This window comes from Propithecus coquereli, unplaced genomic scaffold (assembly GCF_000956105.1).
Source record: "Propithecus coquereli isolate 6110/MARCELLA unplaced genomic scaffold, Pcoq_1.0 Scaffold57, whole genome shotgun sequence".
Classification (NCBI taxonomy): domain Eukaryota; kingdom Metazoa; phylum Chordata; class Mammalia; order Primates; family Indriidae; genus Propithecus; species Propithecus coquereli.
In genome coordinates, this window is record NW_012151618.1 from 5,512,839 (window position 1) to 5,525,641 (window position 12,803).

General features: G+C 30.9%; 1 protein-coding gene across 3 annotated transcripts in view; it reads right to left on the minus strand.

Moving 5' to 3' along the window:
- ZNF280D (zinc finger protein 280D) overlaps window positions 1–12,803 on the minus strand; it is a 107,118-nt gene that overhangs the window by 50,600 nt on the left and 43,715 nt on the right. For all 3 annotated transcript variants that reach the window (XM_012658089.1, XM_012658086.1, XM_012658088.1), the window contains 4 exons: window positions 11,394–11,564; window positions 11,135–11,244; window positions 3,883–4,106; window positions 288–445 (listed from right to left, as the gene is read on the minus strand). In XM_012658089.1, the coding sequence (XP_012513543.1) occupies window positions 288–445; window positions 3,883–4,106; window positions 11,135–11,244; window positions 11,394–11,564 (663 nt within the window). The remainder of the gene's footprint in view (window positions 1–287; window positions 446–3,882; window positions 4,107–11,134; window positions 11,245–11,393; window positions 11,565–12,803) is intronic.

Below are 12,803 nucleotides of genomic sequence, written 5' to 3' on the forward strand. Positions count from 1 at the left end.
TGAAGGATACTGATATAGCATTTGCAAATGATGATGTGAGGCTCCTAATTTAGTTCCCCAAATATAAAGCACAGGCTATGCCAAGGGAGTTTTCATAATGAATTATTTGCAAGAGGTACTTTAATCTTAGTAACTAACTTTATATAGAAGTTAACGTTTTCAATTTCACCCTCAAATTCCAAAGTCTATTTCTTATTCTTATTTTTCTAACAGACTTCTAAGGTTTTCTCACAGTTTATATCACCAAAATCAGTAATATTCAATATTTAAATGACATCGTAACTCACTAGAAAATTCATGGGGGGTATGTGTACTTTCAATGTGACACTGCAGCTGAAACGGTGTGGGAAACTGGCGGTAGCAGTGCTGGCAGGTGGTGTGGTTTTCCCAGCTCTCACTGCTCTGCTTCTCAAGTTCCAAGTGGTGTTTCATGTGGTTCATAAACCTATAAATGATTGTCAACAGGTGCAAAAATTCAGATTTAAAAACAAAAAGGAAATCTCACAGATAAGTATTTGAACCTAAATCTTAAAAATACAGGTATTACGCAAAATAAAATCTCAAAATTCTTAAAGTCCTCTAGAAAAGTATCTACTTCAAATAATCACATGTGGCTAAATAAGCTTCTTTTCATCTTTGTTTTAAAATGTCATTAATGTAACTAATGTGAAACATCACTAATTTAATGTAACTCTTAATCACTATTTCAGATTATTAAAAATTTTTTTGGATAAAAAAGCAGGCTTCTTTTATACCTGAAATATTATTTACATTTTAAAATAGAATACTGAAAAGAAAGAAACTCTACCACTAGAAGCAGCTACAGAACCATGAGAGAAATCTTTTAAGGCCTTGAAGATATACAATAGATTCCAGCTGCTTAAAAGACAAATTACTGGTATTTTTACTTGTGTCTTTGTTTCTAAATGCATGTAATAGCAATTTTAATGCCTACAATTACAAGAACCTTTTGTTTTATTTAATGATACTGGTTTACTGTTAGCAGAGACTGTTCATTTTAACTTGCAGACTATGCCCTTCGTAGGCAACGTCCATTTTTCAGTTTTACATTCTGCTATTTCAGCTTCCCTAAAAGGCTTTTTATGAGCAGGAACTATGACCTTCAATGGCAGAGACTGAAATATAAATAGGAATACTTATTTAAAAGAGCTTACTGAAGCTTTTTGCTGAATTTGAGAGTAAAGTTCTTCAATCAAAACAATTTTCAGACTAGGTCAACTATTAATAATTATTCACTTTGAGTTCCCAAAGTAAATAATCTTGAAACTAAGTGATAATGTCATCAATCCGGATAGCAATCATTATCAAGGTTATATCTCTTTTTCACACATTTACGACACTAATTCGCTTTAGAATGGGGTTATGGTACACCTTGAAATATCTTTTCCTCCTTTGGTGTTAACACCAGCTCTGTAAACACCTACAGAAAATTCTAGTATTGGTCATATATTTACATAAAGATCATCATGAGACATTAAACTTTCAGCTCACAACTTTCAGCACTTAAAGTCAATCAATATAAAATAATCCTTTAAACAGCTAGCTTCTGTCAATTATTAGATATGTCCCCATCAGGAGCTCATACTTCTCAAACCAATAGATGGAAATGAGGGAAACAAAAAAAGCAAACTTCAGCTGGGCACGGTGGCTCATGCCTGTACTCTTCAAACTCTGGGAGGCCGAGGTGAGAGGATTGCTTGAGCTCAGGAGTTTGAGATCCGCCTGAGCAAGAGTAAGACCCCATCTCTACTAAAAATAAAAAAACTCGCCAGGTATGGTGGCGCATGCGTGTAGTCCCAGCTAGTCAGGAGGCTGAGACAGGAGGATGACCGGAGCCCAGGAGTTTGAGGTTGCAGTGAGCTATGATGACGCCACTGCACTCTAGCCCAGGTGACAGAGCAAAACTCTGTCTCCAAAAAAAAAAAAAAAAGCAAACTTCTTACAAAGATGTTCACAGAACAAAATAAACCTAACTATTTCTAGTGACACTTGATATAGGAAAAAAAAATGCCATATCACAATATGTTGATAGGGCACAGAGAAGAAATATTGAGTAATCAATTTCTTACCATTCCCTAAAAACATCCAGCTGCTTTCCCAGTTTTATTGTTAAGGTAAAATATTATATAATATGTTTGACTTCTTTGGTCATGAGGTGTTTACCATTAAGGTACATTAAATAATCAATATTTTTAAAATGCTCAATTCCTGAATGTTATCCAAAATGCAGTTTGCTTAAAATGTCAATATATTCTGTTAATCTAGACACATGTAACTGTCTTTGGAAATTAACAAAAAAGGAATTTTTCATTTTCATGTTTGACATTAAAAAATGGGTTAATCTTAAAGGACAAGCCAAAAAACTACTGCTGAAATAACTTGTAATATCATATGCATCATATTTAAGAATAACAAGGAACTTCAGTGAACCACATTTCTATGCACTTTACCATAATTACTGATACAATTTTCTGATGTACTTTATTATTAAAATGGTAAAAATATAGGAATAAATGTTAGAATTCTTTTGTAATACTATTTCAGTGTTATATCTCAAAGCATAATTTTCTTTTTGTCAAACTAGTGGGACGTTAAGCTATTGATGGCTCTTAAAGCTTGATAAAAGGAGGTAAAGAAATAAGAAAACTCATACAAAATAAGACACATGAAAGAACTTTGAAAACTATAAAGCATTATCATAAAGAAACCATGAATAATTATTATAGGACTATATCATAGCATATTTCAGGGTTTTTCTATATGTTCTTTTGGGACCCAAGAACTAAATAAGTAAATGTTGGGTCTAGAAGTAATTATAGGTGCTTGAAAATGCAAATTATAGATGATAGCTAACATGAACAAACATAAAAAGGCATACATATATGTATATGTTTGTTTACACATGCATACACACAATGTACTTTGAAATGCACCTAAAAAATCAGATAGTTTGAAGGAAGGATAAAGAGATATATGACAAAGCAAGTATAATAAAATGTTAATGGTAGAATAAAGGTGATTAGTGTACAAGTATCCAATGTAAAATTTTGGAAATTTTGCTAAATATTTGAAAATTATTATAATAAAATGGCGGAAAAACAATCTTACTTAATATATTATAAATATCAGGCTATATATACTATAAATATCTAGCCAATGAAAAATATCATTCAATGTCTTGTTACTTTGCTCTATTAATAAAATCACATAGAATGAAAGCTTTGTAATATGCCATGTAACTCAAAGATTACACAGTATAAGTTCCTAAAATTTAAACAATTTGTATATAAAATCTTTGAAATTCCACTGGGAATTAAATCTCTAGTTTTTAAAGGTGTTAAATTTTAAAATCAAAGCAGATATGTCTCCTAAAACTGGTACATCTCTAAAACAGATCGCTTTTCCCACAAGGTAAATGTTCCAAAAATTATAAATCTGAATTAAAAAATTTGACCATTAAACAGATGAGTGTGTAGGAGATCAAGCTGGACAAACATAAAGACGTACTCTTCTTGTGATGTGAAGAAAAATAAAATTCAAACACAGCTAGAAAATGAAAACTATTTAATCAAAATTCTTATATCATTGCTAAAATAGAGAAAAGTTCACTTTGTCTTATGTTAAAATAAACTTTGTCCTTTCTTAAGCTATGTGAAAGAAAGACAACTAAGTAGATAAAGGAGTCAAACTCTAAAATACAAGGACAAAAGCTTTTCAATAAGAAAATCTGCTTTTGTTCTTAGTAGAAAATGTTAAAATCACTTGTGTAGAATGGCATAGAAAAATGCAAGATAGAAATATAACATTTATATCTGTAGCATTCCAATTTTCGAACAGAAATAAAAATAAGTATTTACATACCTAATATTATTTTTTAGAATTTTCAAGCAACTGAAGCATTTAAAGGTTGTGTGAGTCTTCTGTTCTTCCTGGACATCTCCTTCATGTTTTCCATAATAAAAGTCATTAACTAACATGATCAATTTTCCTTTCTCTGAATCAATAGTTGTATTTTTATTTGCTGTACTTGAAAATTCTGTTTTAGCCAGTCCCAAGAAGTTATTTATCATGTCTGGACAACAATACTGAAAGAGAAAAAAATAGAAGCCTTATTTATTCTTTAAAAAAATATGCACCAAAAGGTGAATCTGTGTTTATAGCTAAGGCCAGATAACGTAAAATTATGCTTGGTTATACATATATGGGAAAAGTCACCAAAAATTTGTGGTGTATATATATATATATTTTATTTATCTTAATAAACAGAAAAAAAACCCTAAAACCAAAGGTTAGCTATAGATCAAATAGCTTTTCTCTTGCAATTTAACTTTTCAGATGTAAATATCTAATAAAAATTTGTTCCTTTATCAAAAACTATTCGTTTCATATCTATGTCAAAATATACAGAAAGGAAATACAATTTTATATGCCTTGATGTATATTTACTTATCAAGTGACATACAAAATTTCATAAAGCCTGGTTGGATCTGGACTTTGAGCATAGCTAGCCTGCCAGTCCACAGATATAGGCACTAGAAAATGTATGGGACACAAAGAAAGAAGCATCAATTACATTTTGAAAATTTCAACAGTTATATCCTGAAATCTGTAATGCTTAAATATTGGAAGGGGAAATTTACCTCCTCATGAGTAAAATCAAGATGTCATAAACTAGTTCTAAGATGGAATACTTTCATATATGAGCTTTTTAAAAAATATGATATAACTATTTATTATACATAATTTTCAGTTGTAGGATTTCTCTAGGACAGTTTTCTCAGTGGGCAATCCGAGGAAGACCTGCATTAGAAAAGCCAGAAATGCTTGTTTAAAATGCCAATTCCTGAGCCCTACTTCAGACCAACTAAACCACAATGTCTAGAGGTAGGGCCCACAAATCTGTATTTTTTAAACAAACCACCCAGCTATTTCTTTTATAACTTAAATGCTTTCTGTTTCATTTGTTAAATTAGTAGCAACATAAGAAAGTTTGAAAACCTAAACACAACTCTATTCTATTTCTAAGATAACAACATCCCCTTCGTCTCCTGCCACATGTGAAATATTAGATCATTGATGAAACATACTGTATTACATGGAAATCTGGGCCTTTGATCCAAAACAGACCTAAAACATTTCGTTAAAGCTTACATTATATTTACTTAGTTTCATTTGTCAATTTTGAAACCTACAAAAGAAAAACACCCCCCCAAAAAATCTAAAATAGATCCAAAGGGAGGGAAAAAAAGAAAAGCTGAATAAAATGGACCCATAAAAAAGTGACATAACTAACTTGTGTTTAAGAGTTAAGGTTGCACTCATAAGCAAAATTAGGATAAATACATTAGTTCTCAAATATATGATCCTTTTACTCTTCCACTCAGAATAAATTACAGTTGAAATGAAACTATAACAAAAAGAGGGAGATGAGAAAGGTTTTGCTATATGTGTTTCTAGATTCTTCTTGAGATATATATAATATATTTAACAGCTCAAACTTAGGAGAGTCAGACTATTTCTAAGGACTTTTACAAGTTCCCTCCCCCAAAATACTAGCTTTTATTTTAAAGATAAATGGAGAAAAGAATGGTTTAGAGTAAATTCACCAGTACTATTAGAAAAGTTAGTCAAAATTTATGTTTTACGACTAATGATGTGTATCAGTGGCATCATTTTGATAAGGCAAAACTCTCCCCTTATCTGCAACCTTCCTATAGGAAAGATCTCAAACAACAACAGGGAAAAATTATAATGTGCAAAAACCACTAATACTGAAAAGTTTCCCTAATTAGAAATGTAGATAATCTTATGTCCCAAACATTAAATCTGGCTTTCATTTCTTAAGTTGCTTATTTGTAGTTTGGATATTTTCTGTAGGATACATTACTTTCTTCTAAATTACTAAATCCTCCACTCTAATTTACTACATCTTATTGTCCATTCTGGGTTATCAATGTTTATTATTCACCTCTTTTATAATGATCTGAAACATTGGTTAAAAGGCACTGTGAACAAAGTTTGTGTGTTTATTTTTAAAATCTGATCCTATCTTAATTTTCTAAGTTAATAATAGATGACCAATTACTTGCTGTTCTTCTATTTTCTTTTTTTTATTATGAAAACTAAGCTTAGATTTAAAATGTTATAGGAGGGCAGAATAAGCTATGGAGGGCGTGGCTGAGCTATGGTCCAAGATCAAACTGGTCATCTTTTATTCAGCTACTACTAGTACCCCTTTGGTACTAGCCCTTCACTGCAACCCCTTCATTTATCCCTTATTTTCCAGGGTTAGCCATTCTGCAAATATTAAATACATACCTTTAATGCCAGCTACCGTAGTTTGACAAACATCAGACACCATCTATACACCATACTCATCTTCACTCCTCCCAGTTCACAGACGATATGCTATTGCTTTGTAAGTGCCCTAAAAATTTAGGTAGGATTTTTCAGAGCAAAGGAGGTAGGATGCTATTTTTAAATAGACAAATAGGACTTCTCATATGAATGTCCTACATCAGTCAACATTTTTCTCTTTTCCTCTTGGTATTCACCCAAAAGCCACAACAACTAAATTCTACTATTTGATTTTCATTGAAACTAAGAGCCAAATAAAATCCACAGATTCCATAATATATGAAAGCACTAGCCAAAGCAGCCAACATTAGGCAGATGGCATTTAGTTGCAAATAAATCAGAGAAGGCAATGGTAACAGATCTCAGAAAGTGTCAGTAAAAATATACATCCTAAAGTTGAAAGACATATCCTGAAGCATAAAGCTATATCCTTTGTTTGCAAAAACAGGTACAGAAGCTGGGGCAAGAAGGTTGACAGCAGAAGTATCCAGACCTGGTCCAGTACAAAGAAACAGCAAAGGCAATGCTACATAAGGAATCAGACACACAAGTCATACTTGCAGGAAGCCTTCTGCCCAGCAAAGAGTTGTGTAAATCAGCTAGCAGGCTGTGAGACTACCCTGGCAACCTAAACTTCCTCCTAAAAGGAACCTTGTTCATAACAGCTGGCCCAAGAAAATCCAGCTTGCTCTACATGATAGGAACTCCCACCTAAACAAAAAGACTTTACAAAAAAAAAGGCAAATAACATGAAAATGTAAAATTCTAACAGAAACACCAGAAATATGATGCCATGCAGCAGATGAAGATGTAAACAGTAGCCAAAATTTTTGCCACAAATTTCAAAAACATAATGAAGCCAATGTCTCTATTTGGAAGACTGCAAAGCAAGAATAGACAGTGAGACAATAAAAAGACATAAAAGAAAGATTGGAAAAATCAAGAGAAAAAGTAGAGGAAAAAATAAATCCAAGAGATAAAGACAAATTAGAAAGGAGTACAGTGGTGAACAGACATTGGAAAATAAAATAAAGGACACAAGGGCTAGTAATGAGAAAAGCATGTAAAAAAAATTTAAAGAGTTAAAAAGGATTAAAAAGAAAATGACAGATATGCTAGGCAAAGAGGATCAGACAAATTCATATTAGAGATGTCATTGTATGGAACAAATATTGAAAGATATAATTCAAGAAAACTGTGCTAAAACAAAGGAAGACACAAATATACAGGTTGAAAAAACATGCTACATGCCAGAGAAGACAGACCCAAAATTCCCAGTACCGAGTTATATCACTGCAAAATTATCTGTCTTCAAAACTCAAATCTTGTAAACAGCCAAAAAGATCAAATCACTTATAAGGGGCAAAATAATTGAGGTTTGTCCCAGATACATCAATAGCAACATTCGATACTAGAAAATGGGAGCTACACCAACAAGATCCTCAAAGTGGGATCTAATTTACTTTATATCTGGCCAAAGAGTCTTTCCAGAACGGGTCAAACTGCTTTGAACATGAAAGAACCCACAGAATGTTGTTCCCAAACCCTTCCTGAGGAAACAACTAGAGCATGAACTTCAGCCAAAGAGAAAACCAAAGAAACCATGACAACAGGCTGGCGATGAACATTAAATAAATTTACTGTAGAAAAAGATGAAAACAAATGTGGAGAAAAGGTTAAGAAAATTGAATGTGACATTATAAGCCCTGACAATGGAAAAATAATACAACCAACAAACAAAAACTAGGTGAGGGTAAAAGAACAATGAGTATGAGGTTAAGGAAGTTCATAGATTGCCTGACATATGCTAGCAGTGCATCAAGGGATATTATTTAGAGATGCCAAATAAAGTAATATAGGTATAAGCATTTTAAAACAAAGATAAACAGATAATTTTGACTAAAATCAAGAAAGGGTGGGTTAAGAATAGGAAGTTTAATGCTATTTTAATCAATCCTTACGGAAGAGAATAGTAGAGAACAGCCAAAGCAACAGAAGACTACTGGAGTTATATAATTTTAAAATTATAAAGATAACCAGTAGAAGAAAACTGCAACTTTACTAAAAACCCAAACTACATACATATAAAGTAACCATATAGTGAAAAGCTTAAAAAAAATTGCAACAGAACTAAGACGAATAAATCTATCATATTGATGAATATAAACCCACTACTAAAATAAAAGAGATTTTTCATATAGTGTCATGAAGGAAAAATCAACTTTACTAAGAGCAAAGGGCACACCTAAAACAAAGTGATTTAGAAGAGTTGACTATAAAAGGATAAACAAAGAACATACCAGACAAATGGAAACCATAAAAGAAAAAGAAGAAAAACAGAGTTGTCAGCCTAACATCAAAGTAGAATTTGGGCTAAAAGACACTAAAAATTAAGAACAAGAAAAGGATACTTCATCAAAATTCTAAAGGATGCATTCACAACACAGTTATAAAAGTTAGATTCTTCTATATCATAAACAACAGCAACAACATTCAAACAAAATTGCAATATATCAAAGAGAATACTGGTAATGAAAGATTGGAATTGTGATGTAGTGTTTCTCTATCCAGGACAGATCAAGTAGACTAAATGTATTATAAGTGAAGACACAGAAATCTAAACAATGTAATTAATAAGCTAGCTTTGGTTGATAAATACTAAATTCCATACCCTAAGTGGGAAATAATAAACCTATTTTCAAGTTTCCACACAGTATTAAAGAAAATATTCCACATAGTTTTCAAAAAAGGGGAAAAATATTTGTGAAAGCGTGGACTTTACCATTAAAGAGATTGAGGTTTGATTTCTATTATGCTAATTAACTGGCCATATAACAAGAAAAATGTCTATCTCAAAGAATTTTCTAAGGATTAAATAAAATAATGTATTTAAAGCTTAGTACTGTGTCTGACACAGTCTTAGATAAATTGTTATTATTATTGTATGATATTTGACTGATTTTTAAACATTTTCCACTGAAAGAAAACATTATTTTTGTGCTATAGTCATCTTGCATTTATCTATAATAAAAGCAAAATATCATTGAAAAATAATCTAAAAGTCACATTTTTTCAAAATGAAAATTATTATAATATTAAAACTTTAGTTGATACATAAAATGTATAAAACAGAAAGTAAAAAGTCCACAGAGATTTAAACTTTCCCTTCCTAGATTTGGTGACTATTCTTTCAGATTTCTTTATGATATAAGCACATACATTGTTCATATTTTATTCAACTTAGTTCAACAGTATGTCTTACAGATCATCCCATATCATTACCTATTGTAGAAATACCTTCATTTTTAAACAATTTACAGTGTTCTATTATTTGAATGTTCCAGGAACTTTTAGTTGTTTCCAATACAAATAATCACAAACTTCCATAACACATAAAAGCCACATTTTGGAGAATGGTTGCCAGTCTCTCCAGGTAGAAAAGTATATAATATGCTACAATTTGTATACAAAATAGAGAGGAAATAAGAACATTCAATGTTTACCTGTATACACAGAAAGAAAATCAAGGATATAAAACAAACCAATAAAAAACTTTCTTTGAGTCACGCTGGGAACCAGGTAAATAAGAGACAGGGGTAAGATTCTTCCCTTGTATACCTCTACAAGATTTCTAATTTTAAATCATGTGACCATCTTACCTACTCAAAAAATTAAATAGATAACTAAAGAACATAGCCTCTTTTTCCTCTTTCCATCTATAATGCAAGACATAAAAAACAAATTGAAAGCACTTGTACAGGATAATTCTCATATAAGACCAAAGCACAAAGTACAGTTATCAGGGGCTACACTCGGGGAGCTGGAAGTAGGGATATACCAAATATAGTTTTGTACATGAATAAAAAATTGCATTTGAAATTTTTTAAAGCTCCCTTATTTTTTCTACCTTTTTGTAAAATGCTGAATTTCAATAAAAATTTGCCAATCTCTGAAGTAGTGAGCAAGATCTTTTCCTAAGTTACTTCTTTACCATTACACCCTTCTTCTTTTCCTCATGTAATCTACACACTGCTTTTGTCTTTTCCCCCTTCCTCCCATTTATATTCGGCACGCAAACAGAATACAGACTATCTTTACACAGACATAGAGTACTGTAACATCTAGCAAAATACTTTAAGTGTTACCTAAACCTCATATTTCATTAGTACTTTGAAAATTTCTTATAACCTAAATTCAAGAGCCTTCTATACCAATAAAAAGGGCAAATTTTAACAATTATATGAACTATATTCTGGACTGAGTTAAAACAATTATTTCATATGAAATGCTCCACCCTCTGGACTTTAGGTGTGATTGTTAAAAATTAAAATCTAAAACTCAGATTTTCATTGTTTAATGTGACACGCACGTGTTAACATGGACATAAAAATAAGGTAACAGAATGCTTAAGTTATATGAAAGATTAAACACATGATAAAACGCCTGTTTTACAAGAAGTCTGAAGAACAGCATAATTATGTAAATAAAATATTCTGATTTATACAGTATTTTTGTTTAAAATTAGAATAAGCATATATTATAATGTACATGAACTTAATTTTTTAAATTTGATGATTCAGAAGGAATTTTAAAATCTTACATAAATATAATCATTATGGATGTAAATTTTTACCTAAGTTACATGAAAATATAAATATGAGAAGATTTCTGGATAAACCGTTATTTACTGTAAATAAATCATCAATATTTTGGGGGCTTTGTAAACTTTTTAAAAATTAAATTTTCAAAGTTTTACCTTCATGTGATTTTTCAAAGGATCCAGAAGATTGAAATGAATATTGCACTTCGGACAAGCTCTTGGAAAAGGTGTTCCATTTTTAGATTGATTTGATGAGGAATTTGCACCTAAAATAAATTCAGAACATTTTTGATTCAAAAGTCATCATTTTTCAACCTTAAATAACAAATAATGATAGTTTTTAAATTTATAACAATGTCTAAAATTCATGCATAAACACTGTAATTTCTTTTGGTACAGCAGATTTCATATTTACCTTTTGGAGGCACAGCCTGGGAAGATGTCACTGAAGGAGATTTGACTGAAGGGCATACAGCTAGGGAATTTGTTCCAGAAACACTTTCACTGGGCTTAGGCTTTTTTGGATTAACACTATTTACTTCAGAAGTAGAAGGACGTTTTGATAAAAATAAACTTTCATTCATACCTGCAATGGTTTAAATAGTGGGAAGAATATTTTTAAACACTTTAGGATAGTGCTTACATCTAAGTAAAAACACTCTGGAGCAAAATTAAAGGTAATATAGTAGAATTATCATATCATACAAATGATAATAATGATAAAATTTGATGTGATCCAAATTCAGCCGGTATGAAGAAATTGCACATACAATTATGGACTACATATATTCAAATAATTTATAAAATAATCTTTCTATGCAAGAAAATTCTAAATACAGTTTAAAATAAAGAAATATATAAACAACTGTTATAAAAGATGCCAGATCAAAATAGTCCAAGCAAAAAAAGAAGACAGAGTATACTCTGAAATAACTTCCTACAAATTATCTTTAGACACATAAATGCACTGAGTACAAAACAACAATAAATTTTATTTGTTTCAAAAATTTAGAGCAACCCTTAAGATGCTTTTTTATTTAACAATTTAAAACATTGGAAGGAAAGTTAGTTCTTTTGCCACTTAACAAACTGACAAGTGGTCTACTCGTGCCTTTAGGTGATATAGCCCATTTATGCTATGTATGAAGTGGAAATAACTAATCTCGAATAATATTTTATTCATTCATATGAAAGGGCACATAACAGAAATAGTTAGTATAATGATTTTCACACTATGTTCCCTAGAGCTTAATGGCTTCATTTTAGGGAATATATTGAGCATGTCTGACAGAGAAACTCTTTTCCATTTTATTTATTAGACTTTCACATAAAAGACTAATCATTCATTCATTCCTAAAAATACTTTTCTATTTGAAAACTATTATCTTAACGCTAAAGGATTTTAGCCTTATTTAATGTATTATCAGGATAACTAGAGATATTCTGGCTATAACCAGGCCAGGCAAAGTCCTTTCTGAAAACAACATACAACTATACTTCGTAAAAAAGATTCTAAAATGTACAGCATATTTTAATGCTTCCAACTGTATACTGAAAGTGGTAAATATATTAGAAATATTCCAGGCTTTTTAAATCAGACAAGTTAAAATCCACACCTTGTCACTCACTAGCTATGTATTCTTAGCTTATTTAATGAATTTCTCTGAGCCTCAATTTCCTCTTTTGTAAATTAAGTTATAATATCTTATTTTACAGAGCTGTTTTTAAGATCAAATAAGACAATGTATTTAAAGTACCAAACAAAATATTCGGTACCACAGAAAGCACTCAGTAATACATAATAGCTATTATCATTACTAACAAA